The sequence below is a fragment of the Lontra canadensis genome, unplaced genomic scaffold, assembly GCF_010015895.1.
Source record: "Lontra canadensis isolate GAN:19392208 unplaced genomic scaffold, GSC_riverotter_1.0 scaffold2, whole genome shotgun sequence".
Classification (NCBI taxonomy): domain Eukaryota; kingdom Metazoa; phylum Chordata; class Mammalia; order Carnivora; family Mustelidae; genus Lontra; species Lontra canadensis.
In genome coordinates this window covers 51,987,057-52,008,217 of record NW_022630996.1, presented here as the reverse complement: position 1 = coordinate 52,008,217, position 21,161 = coordinate 51,987,057, and the positions used below count along the sequence as shown (strand labels likewise).

The 21,161-nt window shown below is 37.1% G+C and overlaps 1 protein-coding gene across 5 annotated transcripts in view; it reads right to left on the bottom strand.

Annotated features, from left to right (window-relative positions):
- DGKB (diacylglycerol kinase beta) overlaps nucleotides 1-21,161 on the bottom strand; it is a 681,931-nt gene that overhangs the window by 601,891 nt on the left and 58,879 nt on the right. For all 5 annotated transcript variants that reach the window (XM_032873966.1, XM_032873990.1, XM_032873985.1 and 2 more), the window contains exon 2: nucleotides 11,931-12,190. In XM_032873966.1, the coding sequence (XP_032729857.1) occupies nucleotides 11,931-12,000 (70 nt within the window). In that variant the 5' untranslated portion in view covers nucleotides 12,001-12,190. The remainder of the gene's footprint in view (nucleotides 1-11,930; nucleotides 12,191-21,161) is intronic.

The window sequence follows — 21,161 nt, the reverse complement described above, 5'->3', positions numbered from 1 at the left end:
GACCTGAGCCGAAGGTAGAGGCTTTAACCCACTGAGCCACCCAGGAGCCCCTCAAAAAAAATAAAAATAACTCTTCTGAAAAAGGAAATAAATCGATCCCATTTAGAATAGCATTGAAAAAATAAAATACTTAGGATTAAATTTAGCTAAATTTAACTAAACAATCTCTACTCTGGAAACTGTAAAACACTGATAAAAGAATCAAAGGTGGCACACATAAGTGAAAGGTATCCAGTGTTTATGGATGGGAAGATTACTGTCAAAATGTGAATACTACCAAAAGCTATTTACAGATTCAATGTAATGCCTATCAAGATTCCAATGGCATTTTTTATAAAAGTAGAAAAACACTCCTAAAATGTATAAGGAACCACAAAGACCCTGAAGCGCTAAAGAAATACTGACACAAAACAGGAGGTATCACACTTCCTGATTTTGAGCTATACTATAAAGTTATAGTATCAAAACAGTATGGTAACGACATAAAAACAGACATATAGACCAATAGAACAGTGTCAAGGATCCAAAAATAAACCAAACTTATATAGCCAACTAATTTGACAAGAAGGGCAAGAGCACTCAATGAAGAAAAGGCAATTTTTTAAATAAATAATGCTGGGATAATTGGATATTCACATGTAAAAAAATGAAACTGGACCCACAACAACACTACTCACAAAAATTAATACGAAATGGATTAAAGACTTAAACGTAAGACCTGAAGGCATGACACTCCTAGAGGAAAACGGGGGGAATAAAGCTCCTTGACATAGGTCTTGTAATAATTTTTTAGTTATGAGTCCTAAAGCACAAGCAACAAAATAAAAAAACAAAACAAGTAGAACTATATCAAAGTAAGAGAGCTCTACATAAATCAAAGAGAGCTCTACATAGAAAAATAAACCATCAAAAAAAAAAAAAGAAAAGAAAAAATGAAAGAAAGGAAGGAAAGGAAAAATGAAAGGGAAACAAACCATAAAAGACTCTTAAAGGCAGAGAACAAACTGAGGGTTGATGAAGAGAGGTGGGTGGGGGATGGGCTGGATGGGTGATGGGTATTAACAGGGCACTTCTTGTGATGAACACTGGGTATTGTATGTAAGTGATGAATCATTGAATTCTACTCCTGAAATAAATATTGCACTGTATGTTAACTAAATACAATTTAACTTAAAAATGTGAAAAGGAAAAAAAAAGAGAAAAATAAATGACCAACAATGTGGGGAAAAAAATCCACTGAATGGGGAAAAATACTTGCAAACCATATATCTGATAAAGTGTTAATAATCAAAATATGTAAAGAACTCATACAACTCAATAGCAAAACCACAAATAACCCATTTAAAAATGGGCAAAGGACATGAACTGACATTTCTCCAAAGATATATCAATGGCCAACAGGTACATGAGAAGATGTTTATCACTAGTTACTGAGAAAATGGAAATTAAAATCACAGTGAGATATTACCTCATGCCTGTTAGAATAGCCACAATCAAATAGATAAGAGGTAATGAGTGCTAGTGTGGACACAAAGAAAAAGGAACCCTCATGCACTGTTGGTGGGGATGTAAACTGGTGCCACTATGGAAAACAGTATGGAGGTTCCTCAAAAAATGAAAAATAGAAATACTATATAATCTAGCAATTCCACTTCTGGGAATATGTCCACAGGAAATGAAAACCCTAATTCAAAAACGTATCTGCCTGCCCATGTTTATAGGAGGATTATTTACAATAGCCAAGATATGGAAATAACCTAAGTGTCCTTTGATAAATGCATGGATAAATAAAGGGTGTGTGTGTGTGTGTGTGTGTGTGTGTGCACACGTGCACGTGTGTGTGTAGTGATATTTTTCAACAATTAAAAAACAAGGAAATCCATTCTGACAACACAGATGGAATTTGAAGACATTATGCTAAGCGAAATAAGTCAGATAAAGACAAACACCATATGATCTCACTTACATACGGAACCTAAAAAACAAAACAAAACAAAAAACAAACCTCATAGAAAAAGAGATAAGCTTGTGGTTACCAAAGGTGGAGGCTCATGGGATGGGGGGCTTGGAGGAAGGTAATCAAAAGGCACAAACTTCCCATTTTAAGATAAATAAATGCTAGGAATGTATGCATAACATGATGACCATAGCTAACATTGTTGTATGATACATAAAGATGTTGTTAAAAGAGTAAATCCTAAGAGTTCTCATCACAAGAAGAACAATTTTTCTTTTTTTCTATCTTTTGCTTTATTTTATCTATAAGAAAAGATGGATGTTAGTTGAACCAATGTGGTAATCATTTCACAATATATGTGAGTCAAACCATCACACTGTATGACTTTAACTTATACAGTGACATATGTCAATTACTTTTCAATAAAACTGGAACAACAACAACAAAAGGCTGTGGCCTGAGGGGCAATCTTCTAATTTAACACATATCTAGAGGACCTAATGCAATATTCCCCACGAGTTAGGGAAGCTAGCGCTCCCCTCTGCCTCATTCCAAGTTGTTATATTGACTAGAAAGGATCTGGTACACATATTGGGTACCAGGGGTTTACAGCTGCTATCCAGGGAATGCATCCTTTGATCATTTGGCTCTGGTGCCCAGCAGGGCTTATGTTTGCAGGTCCCACCGGTCCATAGCAAATAGAATCCATTCTTAACTATCTATCCCCCACCCCCAGGGCACAAAGCAGAGATGGCAGACAGAAATTCCCAAGTTGTGTGAGAAAGAGGCATATTTGCAGATCATATACCAATAAAAACGTAAGAAGGTACTCAATATCACTAAACATCAGAGAAATGCAAATCAAAATACAACGAGATACCACTGCACACTTATTAAAATGGCTATTATCAAAACGACAAAACATAAGTGCTGGAGAAGATGTTAAAAAAGGGAAACTTTGTACACTGTTGGTAAAAATGTAAATTGGTACAACTACTATGACATGGAGGTTCCTCAAAAAATTAAACATAGAACCACCATATGATCTGGCAATCCCACTTCTGGGACTATATCCAAAGGAAATCAAAACCCTAACTCAAAAAGATATGTGCACCCCCATGTTTGTTGAAGTATTATTTATAATAACCAAGACATGGAAACAACCTAAGTATCCACAGAGAAATGAAGATAAAGAAAATGCAATACACACACACACACACACACACACACACACACACACACACACTGGAATATTATTCAGCCATGAGAAAGGACATCCTGCCGTTTGGGACAACATGTGTGGCTGTTGAAGCATTATGCTAAGTGAATTATGTCAGACATGAAAAACAAAAGCAGTACGATCTCACTTATGTGTGGAATCTTAAAAAGCCTGACCTTGCAGATATAGAAAACAGACTGGCGATTGCCTGAGGTTGAAAGTAGAGTGTGTGGGTTTGTTGAAATGAGTGAAGGGAGGTCAAAAGGTAAAAACTTCCAGTTAGAAGTCAGTCCTGGGAACATAATGTACAGCATGGTGACTACAATTATAATACTGTATTGTGTTACTTGAAAGTTGTTAAGAGAGCAGATCTTGGGGTGCCTGGGTGGCTCAGTTGTTAAGCATCTGCCTTTGGCTCAGGTCATGATTCCAGGGTCCTGGGATCAAGCCCCACATCAGGCTCCCTGCTTGGTGGGAAGCATGCTTCTCCCTCTCCTACTCCCCCTGCTTGTGTTCCCTCTCTTGCTGTGTCTCTCTCCGTCAAATAAATACAATCTCTAAAAAGAGAGAGAGAGAGAAGATCTTAAAGGTTCTCACCATAAAAATAATTTTTAAAAAAGTAACTATGTGTGGAGACAGATGCTAACTTAACGTATTATGGTGATCATTTCACAATGCATCTTAAATCATTATGTTGTACACCTAAAATTAAAATAATCTTATAGTTAACTATATCTCAATAAAATGTCTTATATATATAATATTCAGAGAATGTATTTAATTGCTTTATCATCATCTGCCACATTATTTGTGTCTCTGAATACACTAGGTTCTTGACTGAAAGCACCAAAATATTCATTTCTGTATTAACCAAAGCCAAACATAATAAAGAATAAAAGGTTCTAAGTACTGTTGGGTGAATAATGACTGAGTATTGACTGAATAATGACTGAGTAAAATTAAGTCCCTCTAGTTTGTGTACTCACGTCTGTGTGTGTGTGTGTACAGCACTTCTGCTATAACGGGGAAGGTGATAATGAAGGAAACTTTCAGCAAATAACAACTTTTATAAGTGAGTTAAGGATGAAGTACGTAATTAAATGTGCATGATTCTTATCAAAATTTATCATATTAATGTTAGTGATAGAATAATAGTTGTTATTTTTTTTTAAAGATTTTATTTATTTGACAGACAGAGATCACAAGCAGGCAGAGAGGCAGGCAGAGAGAAAGAGAGGAGGAAGCAGGCTCCCTGCAGAGCAGAGAGCCCGATGTGGGGCTCGATCCCAGGACCCTGGGACCATGACCCGAGCCGAAGGCAGAGGCTTTAATCCACTGAGCCACCCAGGCGCCCCATTTTTTGATGAGAATTATTGTCCTCATTTTATAGGAAAATAAATGGAAGTTTAAAGAGATTATGATGAGTAAGATTCCAAAGTCAGTGGTAGGATCCATTTCATTTGTGTGATACTGGCCACATTAGTAGTTTTCACCAAATATGTTAGTGTTCCCCTGACACTGAGCAGACAAAAATAAGGCATTTCTCTACTCACTTGGAATTGGATGTATTCGTGTATATTGCTTAGGCAAAATAAATCTAAGCATATCATTGTCAAGGAGAAGCCTTAAGAGCCAACTCCCAGTTCTCAAGTTCTCTGTCTCTGCCATAGCATCTGCCAGTTTCTGAAGTTGATGACTGTTCCATCAAACTGGGACTTGATCGAGGACAAAGTGAAATTAACCGTTTGCTGACTCAGATTTGAAAATAAAATATGAGCAAGAAATCAGCACCTATTTCATTAAGCCACTGAGATTTTGTGGATTTTTCTGTCGTAACATAATTTGGCCCACCTAAACCAAGACTTCACAGAAGTCCTGACTTCAGTATTAAAGTTCATTTGAGTGTAAGCCTTAAAACTGTTTCTGGATTACTGTTTTTGTTTTTGTTTTTTTTTTCTGGCAAGTTTGCAAAGTTGGAAAAATAGATGTTTTTTGTCTTTAGGACACTAAAATAATGGAATTTAGACATTCATAGATACTGATTTCTTTTACCACAGCAAATTTCATGTATTAAAAGATTTAAGACATATATGTATCAGAGAAGCTACCAAGGAAAAAATCAGTCTGAAACAGTACAACAAATAGGAAACAGAGCCAGAAATGAGGTAAAAGAGACTATGCAGCCAACATACATTCCAGAAATAAAATCTGGGTCAAAGCCAGGAACTGCTGAGTTAATCAATGTGAATCAGAAGAAACAGGGTCGGAAATGAGAGACATGTATTATCTAAAATAGAGTTGCAGATTCCAATTTCAGACCACGTATCAGGACAAAGTCAAGACATTTTACATTAGTAGTATAAGCGAACAGGCCTAAAATTTTTTCATTAAGAAAAGCTCTCTTCTGACATTAATCTACCTCATTTATCACCATCATGATCATCATCATAGCAATAACATATTGAGTCCTGAGCATTTTCCTGCATTTTCACATTTAACCATCACCACAATCCTAGGACGTGGGTGAGGAAACTGAGGGGTATATCACAGCAATAGAACTCACCTCATTTTATGGCATCAAATTAAGTGCTCTCAATCAATCTGTTAAATGGCCCTGTGCCATTTATTCTTTGGTCTTACGCAGAAAGTAATTATCATTAAGTGGTTTGGCTGCCCAAAATAGAGCCTGTCTAACATACAGGGCATAGGCCAAAATCAAAAGCAAACTGCATTGTGACAAATTAGAAACAGGGCTAATATGTGATCTAAATTTGCTTAACTATAAATTGAATACCCACAGGGGTAAGAGGTGAAGTCTCTTTCCCACCATTCTCTTAGTCTCATTTTGTATGGATGACTCACAAAACATATCTCAAAGACACATTAGATCATCATGCTAGAGAGTAGAGTTTCTCAAGAGAGTAAGGCTACTTAAAATGGAAAAGGGCTTCACCATATTTCTATTACAATTGCTTCACGATTTTCTGCTCATCTCTCCTTCTCCTCCCATGCTTTTCATAAAGGAAGAGTGAGGGAGGTTCCAGGCTCTGGCAGAATGAATGCAGGAGGAATACTGAAATGTGCCTCTATTTTAGGTAGAGTTTCACTGAGATTCACACATGATTCCTTCCAATCTACCATGATAAGAGACCAGAAAGACAATTGGAGGCCAAAGCCACAATTAGCAGCTTTGCCTCTCTGCTTTTCCTTGTATATAAAAACCTTTGAGAGAAGACTGTGGCTGGTGGAGCTATGAGCACCCTAAATCCCAGATTCCAGCTTTTCGTATTTTGGAAACATGATTAATAACCAATTTATTAACATACTGATCTTCATAAAAAAATAAAGAATTATTACTGTTTTGATTTTCATCATTTGTGCCATTGCTATGGGCTTAGTAATCTGCCTGGAAGAGATCACCTGTCCCCCTCTGATGTGTATTGTATTCAATGAGTTAATACTTGAACATTGTTGAAGATGAGGCCATTAAAAAAACAATTATTTATTATGCTGGCATTTACTGTCTCATTAAATTCTACAACAATACTTTGAGGTGGATTCTACTTTTCCAGGTGACAAAACTGAGGTACGAGCAGTTTATGTAACATTCTAAAGGCCCATACCACTAAAAGTACCAAACGGGGCTAGGGCTCAACACTATCAAATATTAGTCTGCCTGCAAAGTCTGTGCTCTTTCCACCAAGTGCGTGTGCTTCTCTCCATAGAAGAAATCGTACACGATGTCCAAATGTTAGGCATATTGGTCCTTATTGAAAAGAACAAGTTCATCATAATTTTGCAACTCTCCACAATGCCAGCTGCTATAAACAGTAAAAAATTTATGAAAATTTGGAAGTGTTCCCACCATAATAACACAGTAGCTTTCAAAAATAATTTGCATGCTATATAACCCACTTTATATATAGCAAATAAAGAGCTAATCCTAAGTGACAATATGTGGGCAGATAATGAATCACTTGAAAATATCGTGTAGATTTTACACAGAAAATATTGTCATCCATGAAAAGACTTGGAGTATCTTAACCCTTTGCGATACCATGAGACCACAGTGGGAAGCTCTGGCAAACTAATAATGTGATAAGCTCAATTCTCTCCACGGCAGGAGTGAGAGCTCTCTATCTTGTAACAACAGTTTGGATGACTTTATATAAAGAGTGGGAAAGAAAATTACACTCCTCTCCCACACATCAATGGAAATGTTTCCCATGGAGTGACTCAGCCTAAAACCCTAAACAGGAGCATGGTCTCAGCATGCTGTAGGCAACCACAGCAGGCTTTGCATTAACTGCCTTCAGCATTTGTGGGGACAACACAGAAATGAGGCTGCCAACGGCACCAGAAGTTTCTACCTTGTGGGAAGAATCTAGTCTTATAGCACAGTGGGGGGGGGGGGGGGGACACTGATTGTGCTCCAAAATGTGGCACTTTTCTATTGATCATCAACAATCCATTCAAACAGCCAACAGAATACATTGACACCCTTCCTATTAAAACACTTAATGTAAACAGCTGTATCGCTTACAACTTGCCAGACAGTGCTATCATGACTTGACATACATCATTAACTCGTTCGATTTAATACTCACAACCCTTGACACATTTATGGTTTTCCACATTTTGTAAGTATGAAAAACAGGACACAGAGATGTTAAGTGACTTTTCCCAAATGCGAGATCTAAAATATGGAGGTCCAGGATTTGAATACAAGCTGTCCGACGTCCTAGCTGCCTAACGAGGGATGTTGTGCCCATCTCACTCTGCTTTCCCCTAAGTGATCACAAGGAAAGCCTTGAAGTTGAGAGTATTTCTAGTTCCAGGGTGTAGGGGACTTTACCGTGTCCCCACCAAAGGCATATGTTGATATGCCAGCCTCCAACAGGAGAGGTCTTTGGGAGGTAATCAGAATGAGCTAAAGCCATGAGAGTGAGGTCCCAGCTGGATTAGTGTCCTTAACAATAGTCCCTGGGAATGCGCTATCCCACTCACTGTTTCCATCCTATAAGGATACAAGAAGTGGCAGTTTGCAACTGAGAAAAGGCCCCTTATAGGACCTGAACATGCTGAAACCCTGATCCTTGACTTTAGCCTACAGAACTGTGAGAAATATCTGTTATTCTTAGAAGTCATCCCCTCTGTGGTACTTTGTTAGAGCAGCCCAAACAGAATAAGACATACGGTATATTGGGGCAGTACTGGAGAGAACCCCCAATCAGATAATTCAAGGAATTGATCTTTCGGTGTTATCTAGGTCCCACAATGAGTGATTTGGTTTTGCTGGGGTAGGGGTTCCATAAATTCCTTCATCTCGACAAACAGTTTTACAGCCCCGCTCCATCTCCCAAAAGCATATGAAACACTTATTTGATATATAGCACATATAATCTTAGTGTGCTGCAAATTTAACCTTAAAACAGTAACTTGTTTTTTAATATAATGTAATGCATGTAAACAGTTTCTTATTGAAAGCTACAAAACAAAGTCAAAAAAGTGAATCCAATATACCATCTTCTACTAGACAATGAATGAATGTCACTTTAACAATACTGCACTGCAACATGAAAAATCTGATGCTTAAATGCTGATGACAGATTGATCACATGCACTAAATTGCAATGGAAAATATACTATTTTCCTAATCTTCAGAATAATGTTTATTTCCAGCTATATTTGACAATGGCAATTTATTATACAAGGATATATTCTAATCATGATATTCTTTGCTTCCTAATTACACAGGAAACTTCTTGGGGGATTAAGTCTAGCACTTTTCATAATGTCTTGCTTATTTGAAAAAGAATGGCAAGTCTAATGATCATGGCATCTGCACTGATTTTTTTAACTCACGGTTATTCAGTTAATTTGTGTCCTCATAAAATCAATTTAAAATTGTTCTTATACTTAGTGTGTCACTTCTTACTACCAATTTATTGAATACTCATTAATCTTTGTCTCAATCTGTTACAACTTTCACATTTATGGTAATTTTTATTACCACTTGTTTTAGGTATTTCCACAAATTGATTACTAAGTCAAGCATTTTTATGATATAATTAAATGAATGCCATATTCCATAGGCAATAAAATGAAAGTAGCAGTATATAACATATTTAATACTTCAGTATAAATTCTGTTTATCAATTCAAATAGAATCTTAATATCTGAGCAAAGTTCATTAGAAATGGTAATTTAGCTATTATGGTAATAATTTACCATTCTCATTTTAATGCTTCCATAAACAGTAACATACATTTTAATTATCCAGCTAAATTTAACATAAGCTAAACCAAACTCCATGTTTTCTTTACTAGGGGGATTATGTCACCAAATTGTCCCATTCGTCAAGTCAAATCTTTGGAACTAAATTTTTTATTTCTTTCTCTCTCTCTCTATTTTACTATTTCCCAAGCCCTCTTTTAGTTTTAATGCTACAATATCTGAATCTACACTTTTCTGGTCATCTTTCATCATCCACATTATTTAGTCTATTCCAGTAGCCCACTGGCATGATGCTAGTCTCTTTCCATTACCTTATTCCATCCTTGCATTTGCAAGTTAAACTCTTTGCTCATGTTGTTCTGTGCTTAAAACCCTACAATTACTCCTCACTGCTTTACTCAAGTTTAGCATTGTATATTTTAATTCCATCTCATTTTTACATCCTAACTGTACTTATACCTTTAATTTGTGGTATTTTGCTAAATATGACTCCTCTCCCTCAAATATATGCTGAATTTTCCTTTTTATCTATATTATTTTCTTCTCCATTTTCCTTAAACCTACTTTTTAAGATTCATTTCAAATCCTACTTCTTCCATGAAGATTTCCCTTTACCAACTCCAACTGCATACTAATGCCCTGCAGAACCCCAAACTTTGTGGCACTTAAAATATTCTGCCTAAGGGCGCCTGGGTGGCTCAGTGGGTTAAGCCTCTGCCTTTGGCTCAGGTCATGATCTCAGGGTCCTGGGATTGAGCCCCACATCCGGCTTTCTGCTCAGCGGGAGCCTGCTCCCCCCCTTCCCTGCCTTCCTCTTTGCCTACTTGTGATCTCTGTCAAATAAATAAATAGAAATCTTTTAAAAAAATTAAAAAATATTCTGCCTAGATACGGAGTCATTTATCCATTAGTTTTTAGCCTTCATTAAACATCCTTGAACACATGTTTATAACTGTGGTTTCTTCAGGGCCAGGGAGAATATTCTCCCTAAAGAAAATGCTCAGAAATATTTACTTAATTATTGGATATAAAACAATAGCAGAGAGCAAAAAGAAATTGGAAAACATAGGTAAATCATTTTTTTAGTCAATTTCAAAATTATCACGTATAAAAATACAGACAAGAATTCAGCCATTGTGGACTAAACAGGACAAGAGGATGAACTGTGCTCTCAGCCTCTCAAAACAGTTTTTGAATATGAGAAGCATACTTTGATAGCAGAAATTTCTGCTCCCCACCAGTGATAGCTGTTATAATTTTTATTATTGACTAAGAACATGCACATGTTCTTTCGGCTTTGCATCTTTATTGTGAATACCCAGCAACACCCTCACAACGTCATCCAGCACACGTCAGCCCACAAGTGAGGAAGCCTCTAGAAAACCGGTGAAGTTGGCCTTTTCAGATAATATGCATTAAGTGTTCATTAATGTTCCTGACTTATCTGTGACCCCATAAATGCGTTATTATTCACTATTATCAACAAACCTTTCACTTATTATTTCAAGTTCCTCTTCTCTCTGCCTCTCCTTCATAGCCTTACTCCATCCACTCCTTTCCCCCTGGGTACCACACCTCCCCAACCCAGCTGCTTCGATGTTTCCTCTTACATTCTTGCATGCTACAGTTGTTCTCCTCTTTCTAAGGCTTCCTGAATTCTCTTCTTCCAGTCACCATGTGATTCCCCTATTCTCTTCAATCTTATTACATTCCTTACGTGTTACTTTTTTCTCTGCTCGTCATCCTCCCAACTTTTTGGTACCACGGATTTTTTAGGAACTTCCTTTTCTCTCTTTAACACCTTGACCCAGGTGTTTTTCATATTTTTAGTTGAAACTCATTTCATGAAACAGATACACTCCTGAAAATCCATGTTAAAAATAAAGTTCTTTGTAGATGAAATTTTACTGTTTATGTGTAAAGAAACTTAGTATTTAAAAATAGCCTACTATAAACTGAATTGCCATGGTCTATCTTTTGTATAAATATACACATCTGAAAAAGTTGGCATAAGGTCCTGATACTTTCTCTCTAATAAGCTCTAATTCCAACTCCATAATGTATCCATGACCCCCAACTCCCAGCCCTTTTTCTATGTTATGCTAGCAAACAGAAAACAAATAAAACAAGAATAACAACAATAACAAACCCTCACTTTTCCCTGTTACTTCTGTTTGTCCTTCTCAATTGCAGTATCACCAATTTCCTTTCACCAAATTGTCTTATCTTTTGCTTTACTTCTGTTACACATGGAATGTTTCCAGTTTTAGTTTTGCACCTAATATCCTAGTTCCTTTTTTTCTAGATTTTATATTTGATTTAAGTTCTTTTCCTTAAAAAAAAAATTCAACTTTTCCTTTTTCTCATGCCAAAAGGTAGTCTCAAGTAGACCGACCTACAAAAACGAAACACATATCTACATCTCTCCCAATGCTGAACAGTTTCTGTAATCTGTTCTTATAAATCTTGCTTAACACAAATGCCAAATCAAGTCATATTATCAATATAAATACTTACACTCAGCATATTTCTGAAGTTGGGAAAATTCTGAGGGGCTAAGGTGTGCCCATTTCTCCTGGTTTGTCATGGTGGTAGTGAGAAGTCTCTTACATTACAGGTGAGGAATTCTTTATTCAGGTGTTTGGTAGGATTCTAGGCTTCAAAGTTTCCACATGGCATGTTTCATTATAAAATATCTCAAGCTTTCAAAATATGCAATCTGTCAACATGTAGCCACTGTGGGTGCGAGTTGTCAGTCTCAATAATATATTAAAGACCTGCAGAAAAAGAAACACAAAAATAAAAGGTCAGCATTATTGCACAAAGAAAAAGTTGACAAGTTATACAATGCTAAGAATTCTTAATTTCCAACAATATTTGTTCTTCCAATCCATGAGCATGGAACGTTTTTCCATTTCTCTGTGTCTTCCTCAATTTCTTTCATGAATGTTCTATAACTTTCTGAGTACAGATCCTTTGCCTCTTTGGTTAGGTTTATTCCTAAACCTAGGAATAAAACATTCGTTAGGTTTATTCCTAAACCATAAAGATTTCCTAAAAAATCTTACGGGTTTTGCTGCAATTGTAAATGGGATTGATGCCTTAATTTTTCTTTCTTCTCTCACATTATTAGTGTATGGAAATGCAACTGATTTCTGTGCATAGATTTTATACCCTGCCACTTTGCTTAATTACTATATGAGTTCTATCAAGTTTGGTGTGGAGTATTTTGGGTTTTCCACATAAAGGATCATGTCATTTGCGAAGAGTGAGAGTTTAATTTCTTCTCTGCCAATTCAAATTCCTTTTATTTCTTTTTATTTTCTGATTGCCAAGGCTAGGACTTTAGTACTATGTTGAACAATGGTGGTGATAGTGGACATCCCTGTCGTGTTCCTGACCTTAGGGGAAAAGCTCTCATTTTTTCCCCATTGAGAATGAGGGGGGCTTTTCATATATGGCTTTTATGATATTGAGGTATGTTCCCTCTATCCCTATAATGTGAAGAGTTTTCACCAAGAAAGGATGCTGTACTTTGTCAAATGCTTTTTCCACATCTATTGAGAGGATCATATGGTTCTTGTCTTTTGTTTTATTAATGTATTGTATCATATAGATTGATTTGCAGATGTTGAACCACCCTTGCTGCCCAGGAATAAATCCCGGCTGGTTGTGGTGAATAATCCTTTTAATGTCCTGTTGGATCCTATTGGTTAGTATCTTGGTGAGAATTTTTGCATCCATGTTCATATTGGTCTGTAATTCTCCTTTTTAGTGGAGTCTCTGATTTGGGGATCAAGGCAATGCTGGATTCATGGAAAGAGCTTTGAAGTTCTCCTTCCATTTCAGAACAAATATTGTTAAAATGTCTGTGCTACCTAGAAGAATCTATACATTCAATCCAGTCCCTATCATATTACTATCAACAGTTTCTCTGGAGCTGGAACAAATAATCCTAAAATTTGTGTGGAACAGATGAGACCCTTAAAACATATGGTACTGGTGCGAAAACACACATAGATCAGTGGAACAGAATACAGAGTCCAGAAATGGACCCTCAACTGTATGGTCAACTAATCTTTGACAAAGCAGTAAAGAATATCCATGGAAAAAAGACAGTCTCTTCAACAAATGGTGTTGGGAAAATTGGACAGCCACAGGCAGAAGAATGAAACTGGATCATTTCCTTACACCACACACAAAAACAGACCCAAAATGGATGAAACACCTAAATGCAAGACAAGAATCCATCAAAATCCTAGAGGAAAGCCCAGGCAGCAACCTCTTTGACCTCAACTGCAGCAATTTCTTGCTAGACACGTCTGCAAAGGCAAGGGAAGCAAGGGCAAAAATGAACTATTGGGACATCCATCAAGATAAAAAGCTTCTACACCCAAAGGAAACATTTGACAAAACCAAGACAAAACCAATACAACTGACAAAATGGGAGAAGATATTTGCAAATGTCTTGTCAGATAAAGGGCTAATATTCAAAATCTGTAAAGTCCTTATCAAACTCAACAACCTAAAAACAAATAATCCAATCAAAAAATGAGCAAGGGTGCCTGGGTGGCTCAGTCGTTAAGCATCTGCCTTCAGCTCAGGTCATGATCCTAGGATCCTGGGATCAAGCCCGCATTAGGCTCCCTGCATGGCAGGAGGCCTGCTTCTCCATCTCTCACTACCCTTCTTTGTGTTCCCTCTCTCTCTTTGTCCATCTCTGTCAAATAAATAAAATCTTAAAAAAAAAAAAATGAGCAGAACACATGAAAGACATTTCTCCAAAGAAGACATACTAACAGCCAACAGACCTATAAAAAAATGCTCAACATCTCTTGGCATCAGGTAAATACAAATCAAAACCACAGTGAGATACCACCTCACACCAGTCAGAATGGCTAAAATGAATGTTAGGAAACGACAGATGTTGGCAGGGATGTAGAGAAAGGGGAACCCTCTTACATTGTTGGTGGGAATGCAAGCTGGTGTAGCTACTCTGGACAATAGTGTGGAGGTTCCTCAAAACATTGAAAATAGAACTACCATATGACCCAGCAATTGCACTAGTCCGTATTGACCCCAAAGATACAAATGTAGTGATCTGAAGGGGCACCTGCACCCCGATATTTATAGTAGCAATGTCTACAACTGCCAAACTATGGAAAGCGCCCAGATGTCCATCAACAGATGAATGGATAAAGAAGATATGGTATATATACATGAAATATACTCAGCCATCAAAGAAATGAAATATTGCCATTTGCAATGATGTGGATGGAACTAGAGGAGGATATTATGCTAAGTGAAATAAGTCAACCAGAGAAAGACAAATATCATATGATCTCACACATATGTGAAATTTTAGAAACAAAACAGAGGATCATAGGGGAAGGGAGGGCAAAATAAAAGAAGACAAAATCAGAGAGGACAACAAACTGTAAGAGACTCTTAATCATAGGAAACAAACTGAGGGTTGCTGGAGGGGAGGAGAGATGGCGTTGGAGAGATGGGCTAACTGGGTGATGGGCATTAAGGAGGGCAAGTGATGTAATGAGCACTGTGTATTATACAAGACTGATGAATCACTGAACTATACCCCAGAAACTAATAATACACTATATATTAATTAATTGAATTAAGGTAAATAAGTAAAAAGAATTTTTAGTTTCTAAATAATATATTCCAAAGTTATTTTATTTTGTGTAATACTCAATTTCTAATTGTTCATGTACTCTTTAATGGCATTTTTATATGTATTTCCTAATGCCAGATTACAGGAATAAATGATTTCAATACAAAAAGAAAATTTTATGAAGTCTCTTTCATAAAAGTAGATTTTTCTATGTCGTTCAATTTTATAAATTCCACATCCCAAGAGCAAACAAGGGTGTCATTTTGTCAATCTGAACTTGCCAGTCCTGTAATATCTAAACAATTACTATGTAAAAATCTAGACCAAATCATTAAAGGAAGCTAAGTAAAGCTCTATAGCTCCCTGTACATACAATCGGCTAGTGTACCAGATTTCTTTTTTTTTTTTAAGATTTTACTTGTTCATTTGACAGACAGAGATCACAAGTAGGCAGAGAGGCAGGCAGAAAGAGAGAGGAGGAAGCAGGCCCTCCGCCGAGCACAGAACCTGACGTGGGACTCGATCCCAGGACTCTGAGACTATGACCCAAGTCGAAGACAGAGGATTTAACCCACTGAGCCACCCAGGCGCCCTAGTGTACCAGGTTTCTAACAACAGTTTGGAATGGCTTTCAATAGTAGCACATATATTTGAAATCAGGCAATGAATTCTGGGAGTCATATAAATTGAGGATTTTTTTTCTAGCAATAAAATGAATAGAGTAATTTTAATTTTATAATTTGTAAAAACCCCAATAAAATTAACTAAATTAAAGCAATTCCAAAAGTCTGACAGGCTTGCATAATGATAGTAGAAAAACTACTATGAATCATGCTTAAAAATAAATCCCTGGGTTGTCATGGACCTACGTTCACTGCTCCATCTATAAAGGCAAACAAAATGAAAAACCATCTGGTCTCAACTTTTTATTAGAGACAGTAATCAATTGCTCAAAACCAGACTGGCATCGTGATCATTATAGAAAATGAAATATTTAGCAACAATGACTTAAGTTTATGAAATTGTATGAGTGGAAAGCTTACTTATGCAGATGTTATTATCTCAACTACCTATATTTGGTATTAGTGCAGAACCTTTCTTCAGCATCTGTTTTTTGGTCTTCACTATGAACCCCAGGACCTCACTGTCACTTCCTGTCATCTCTGTCTGTAAAAAAGATTCTTGTCGATCTCATCTGTTCAGAGTCCCTGCATTCAGTTTTAAAAGATGACAGTTTGCTATTTAATTGGAAAAAATGAAGATACTGATGGGTTAACAGAGGCCAAATGGCCAGGTCTCTTTTTCCTCCCAGGGAATGCTCTTAAATCACAACCATGACTTTGTGGAAATAACGCAAACCAAAAGGAATGGAAACATGTGATGGACGTTTCTGTTTTCCACCCAGTGTCTTCCAGCTGATTTCATCCTTCTTATTGATTTCATCCTAATTCTTTGCTTCCCCCCATTACATGCAGTTTTGATGAGACTATAAAAGAAGGTGTCCTATTCTTTCCTATCCAAAGAGAGACAGATGATTCAGTAACATTCGGCACATGAGAGTGTCTCATGGGGCTTTAAATGTTGGATGGAGTTATTCAAGGACGGGATGAAAATAGTTGTACCTAAATGATTACAGCAGTAATTGGATGCCTGCTGATGTCTGAGCCCAACTATCTGGCTATCTTGTCACTTCCAGAAGCAAATAACATTCTTCTAATTAAGAGTTAAGTGGGCCAGAATCAATTTCGATTGCCTACAACCCCCAAATCTTAACTGATCATAATGGAAGTTCATTTATTCATTCACAATATGTTTATTTATCCCCACTGTGTGCCAGAAAGCATTCCAGGCACTAGAAATACAACAAAGATCAAAGATACCCAAAAATGAAAATAATACGAATTATAACAACATGTCAGCTTTACTGATAGCTTAGAGTATGCATTGTACTCTCCTCATAGTATTTGTCTTCACAAAATTACTTTGTGAGGAACCATAGTCTCTGATTTCAAAAAAATAAAGAAACTAACACCAGATGATTAGAATATAGTAAAACATGACAGACACTGCTAGAAACCCAAACTCCATCCACTCTCCCTTGCTCCCTTGGTAACAAACCTCTAATCTTATTGAATGAAAATATATCCATCTAAAGAACTACATTCCTGAACACCTGGGTAGCTCAGTCGGTTAAGCATCTGCCTTGGGCTCAGGTCATGATCCCAGGGTCTTGGAATAAAGCCCCACATTGGGCTCCCTGCTCAGTGGGGAGACTGCTTCTCTATCTCCTGCCCCCACTGCTTGTGCATCCATACACGTTCTGTCTCTCTCACTCTGTCAAATAAAAAAAAAAAAACTTAAAAAAAAAAAAGAACTACTTCACTCAGGTTATTTGAATAATGGAGTGATCAGTGAGATGTAAATAGTTTTGGGTAAGGTATACAGAAAGGTTCTATTTGGCAAGTGCTCTTTTAACCTTTTTTTTTTTTTCCTCTTCCTGTAACTTCCTACCTGGAATGTTAACATTTTGGCTACAAATGCAACAGTTTTTTATACTTCTGAGATAACTTTTAGAATGGAAGGCATGTGCTAAGAATAGCAGAATCCCATAAAGTAGACCAGGTAGGCAAATATCAAACTGTAGAAAAATTTGACCCACCACCTATGTTTGTGAATAAAGTTTTATTGGAACCAGTAAGAGGCCATTTTTTGAAGGGATTTCAATGCTAAATAAAGTTTGGGGAATTATTCTGAAGGCAGTCATAAACAATGGATGAACAACAATAAAGACCAGAAACCTGTTCATTTGGGGAAAATGTCAATATGGAAAAATGCCAATGTCTTCATTTTGTTTCCTTCCCTGACCTTGCAGTACCTTCTTAACTGGCCCCCTGAGGTCCCTCCTTTCCTTAATGTGCCCTATTTCTTGAGTCCATGGACAGTCATGAACTAAGGTGATGCCAGAGTCCTGTCATAAATTAGCAATAAAAAGTTAATTAATATATGAGAATAATAATAAACTAGTTTAATTAATTACAACTTTCTACCTTGCTACTTGCTCTGAAATTTATTAAAATTCCTGACTTAAGTAACTCAAATTCAAAATTCAAATTTAAAAATGACTGGTTAACTGACATCTTTCAGATCTCTACATGAATCCTATCCTCACCGTAAAGTGGCACCTGGTCATTCAATTTCTTTCTTTCTTTCTTTTTAAAGACTTTATTTATTTATTTGACAGACAGAGATCACAAGTAGGCAGAGAGGCAGGCAGGGAGAGAGAGAGGAGGAAACAGGCTCCCTGTTGAGCAGAGAGCCTGATGCGGGACTCAATCCCAGGACCCTGAGATCATGACCTGAGCGGGAGGCAGAGGCTTAACCAAATAAGCCACCCAAGGTGCCCCTGGTCATTGAATTTAAAATTGCACAGTCATACACACCATCCCTCCATCGGGCTTTTATTTGTTTTGAATATAATATCTTATCAAATATTTAACTTACTTATATTATTTAATACTTGTTTCCTCATGCTACAAATTGGGGGTAGCGTGAATGGCTTTGAGCCCTGATAGGATTCCACAAAAAGGACAAAGCAAGTAAAAATACTTGCTGCATTTTCCCTTGATTTTCACCCAGATGTATGTATAGGGGCGTAGGGCAGGCCACCTCAAGATGGACCACTTCGGAATAAAGATTATTCTGAGATGAAGTCAATAGAGACTCTAAGGGATCAAGAGAAATTTTTGCCCCTCAGATAACTCCAAAGAAGAATCTGGACTGAGGTTCTCTCCCAGAATAAGGGTTATTAGCAAGATAAATTTTGTCTGAGTGACCCATCTTTATGGCTAGGCAAACATCCAATTACCAAACTTCTGCTCTTCTTCTCATCACCCTCTGAATTGCACCCCTTTCCACTTAAATCCCAAAGCCCTATGCCCTTCTCCTTAGTTCTTTATGATATATACACCTCATTTTGCCAGTCTCTGAAATTTCCCTATCTGCGTAGTTTTCCTGCACATACCCTATTAAGTTTTATTTTCTCCTGTTAATCTGTCTCATGTCAATTGGATTCTTAGTCCAGCTAAAAGGACCTTGGAGGGGAAAGGACACTCTTTCTCCCCAACATGTGTATTAGATTCTATGTCACCATATCCTCTCCTGTGCTCTAAGATTAAGTCCCATGAGGGCAAGGATTATTGTCTGTTTGTTCATTGCTATTTTCCTAGAATAGCTGGTAAATAAATAATTCTAGTATGAATTCGCTTATATGTTTGTTTGTTTGTTTGTTTGTTTTGGTAAAGAAAAACCCGAGTAGGGGTACCTGGGTGCCTCAGTCGCTTAAGCACCTGCCTTCAGCTCAGGTCATAATCTTGGGGTCCTGGGATCGAGCCCCTCAACAGGATCCTGGTTCATTAGGGAGTCTGCTTCTCCATCTCTGTTCCTCTCCCCCACTTTCTCTTTCTGTCTCTCTCAGATAAATGAAATCTTAAGAAAAAAGCACAGGAAAGGACAGGACTGGAAAGAAAAGGAAAAGAGAAGAAAAGAAAACCTGGGTAGTAGAAGTAGAAGAGGCCCTCAATTTGAAAAAGAGAAAATGGTGCAGAAAGCAGTTAGGAACAATAGTTATTACAAGATTAATTCTTCCTAGGGGCCAAGGATTTTTGTTCAACTCAACAGACATAAATGAAAGAAGTTATAGTTAGAGGTACAAAACTTTCACACTTAAAAAACAACAACAACAACAAAAACATTTAAGGGGTATCCGACTCCTGGTTTCAGCTCAGGTCATGATATCAGGGTTGTGAGATTAAGCCCTTTGTCGATCTCTGCACTCAGCATGGAGTCTGCCTGAGATTCTCTCTCTCTCCCTCTGCCCCTGCCCCTGTTCCTTTTCTCTTTCTCTCTCTCAAATGAATCTTTTAAAAAAAATCTTTATTTTACATAATTTTTTAGTATTTTCTTTCTGCTAAAATATCTAACTCCATGTATTTTTTTAAATGATTTTATTTATTTATTTGCCAGAGAGAGAGCGAGCGCACAAGCAGGGAGAACAGCAGGCAGAGGAAGAAGCAGTTTCCTTGCTGAACAAGAAGCCTGACATGGGGCTTGATCCCAGGACCCTGGGATCATGACTTGAGCCAAAGGCAGAGGCTTAACAGAATGAACCACCCAGGCATCCATGTAAATGAGCAACATTTCCAAGTGAAACTTTCATTGATATGTTAACCAATAAGCAATAGGACTATCTTAAAATTATTTTTCTGTATCTGACAAAAACATTACATAGCATTCTTTTATTTAATATGATCTTTTCAACACAAGCCATAGCTTTTCATATCAAGAACAGCTTCTCTAAATTAATCTAATACAATTTGCATTTTTATTAGAGGCATTTAAAGGGTAATGGCAGCCCTAAAGGACTCAAAGTAAATTCTCTTTGGTTCTTGGATTTGTTTTATTCCAACACTAATACACTTTGAATAAGCCTTCCTTATAATCCTTCTAGTGGAAACCTTTGGTTTTACAATCCTGGTAGTGCCAGCTCTCATGAGGTGATGTGACGTGTAGTCAAGTAATAACAAATAAATGGAGTTTTTCTAACCAAATGTTTTAAACTAGCTAAACATATCACAACTCTGCATAAAGAGAAAAGTTGCACGTATAATATTAAATCAAGAGGCATGGCTAGTCTTCATGCCTCAGAAAGAGATGGAAATGATGGCAACACTTCCTTATCGTCACTTGTTCTTTACAAACGTGTGGAAACAAAATGACAATAGAGATTCCCTATGGTACACTCAAAGATTTCCTGTTCCTAAGCAAGGGGTTTCTTCAGATACATAAGATGAAAGCCAGGAAGGATCCACTTTGCTGGCTGCTGGAAAGCAATCTAATGCTGACCTTCTCATCTAGTCAACGGGTGTGTCATTTTTCTTAGTCGTTGGCAGGAAATAACTATGTTGGAGGAATTGGAGAAGGCTCTTTGGCTTACTATGCCTGGACTAAAACACATTCTTCACAATTAGGGAAGGAAATAAATCTCCTATGAAGAAGTTACAGGCAGTATCTAGATGAATGAATCTGATGGACTGGATTCATTATTTGTTAATCACATT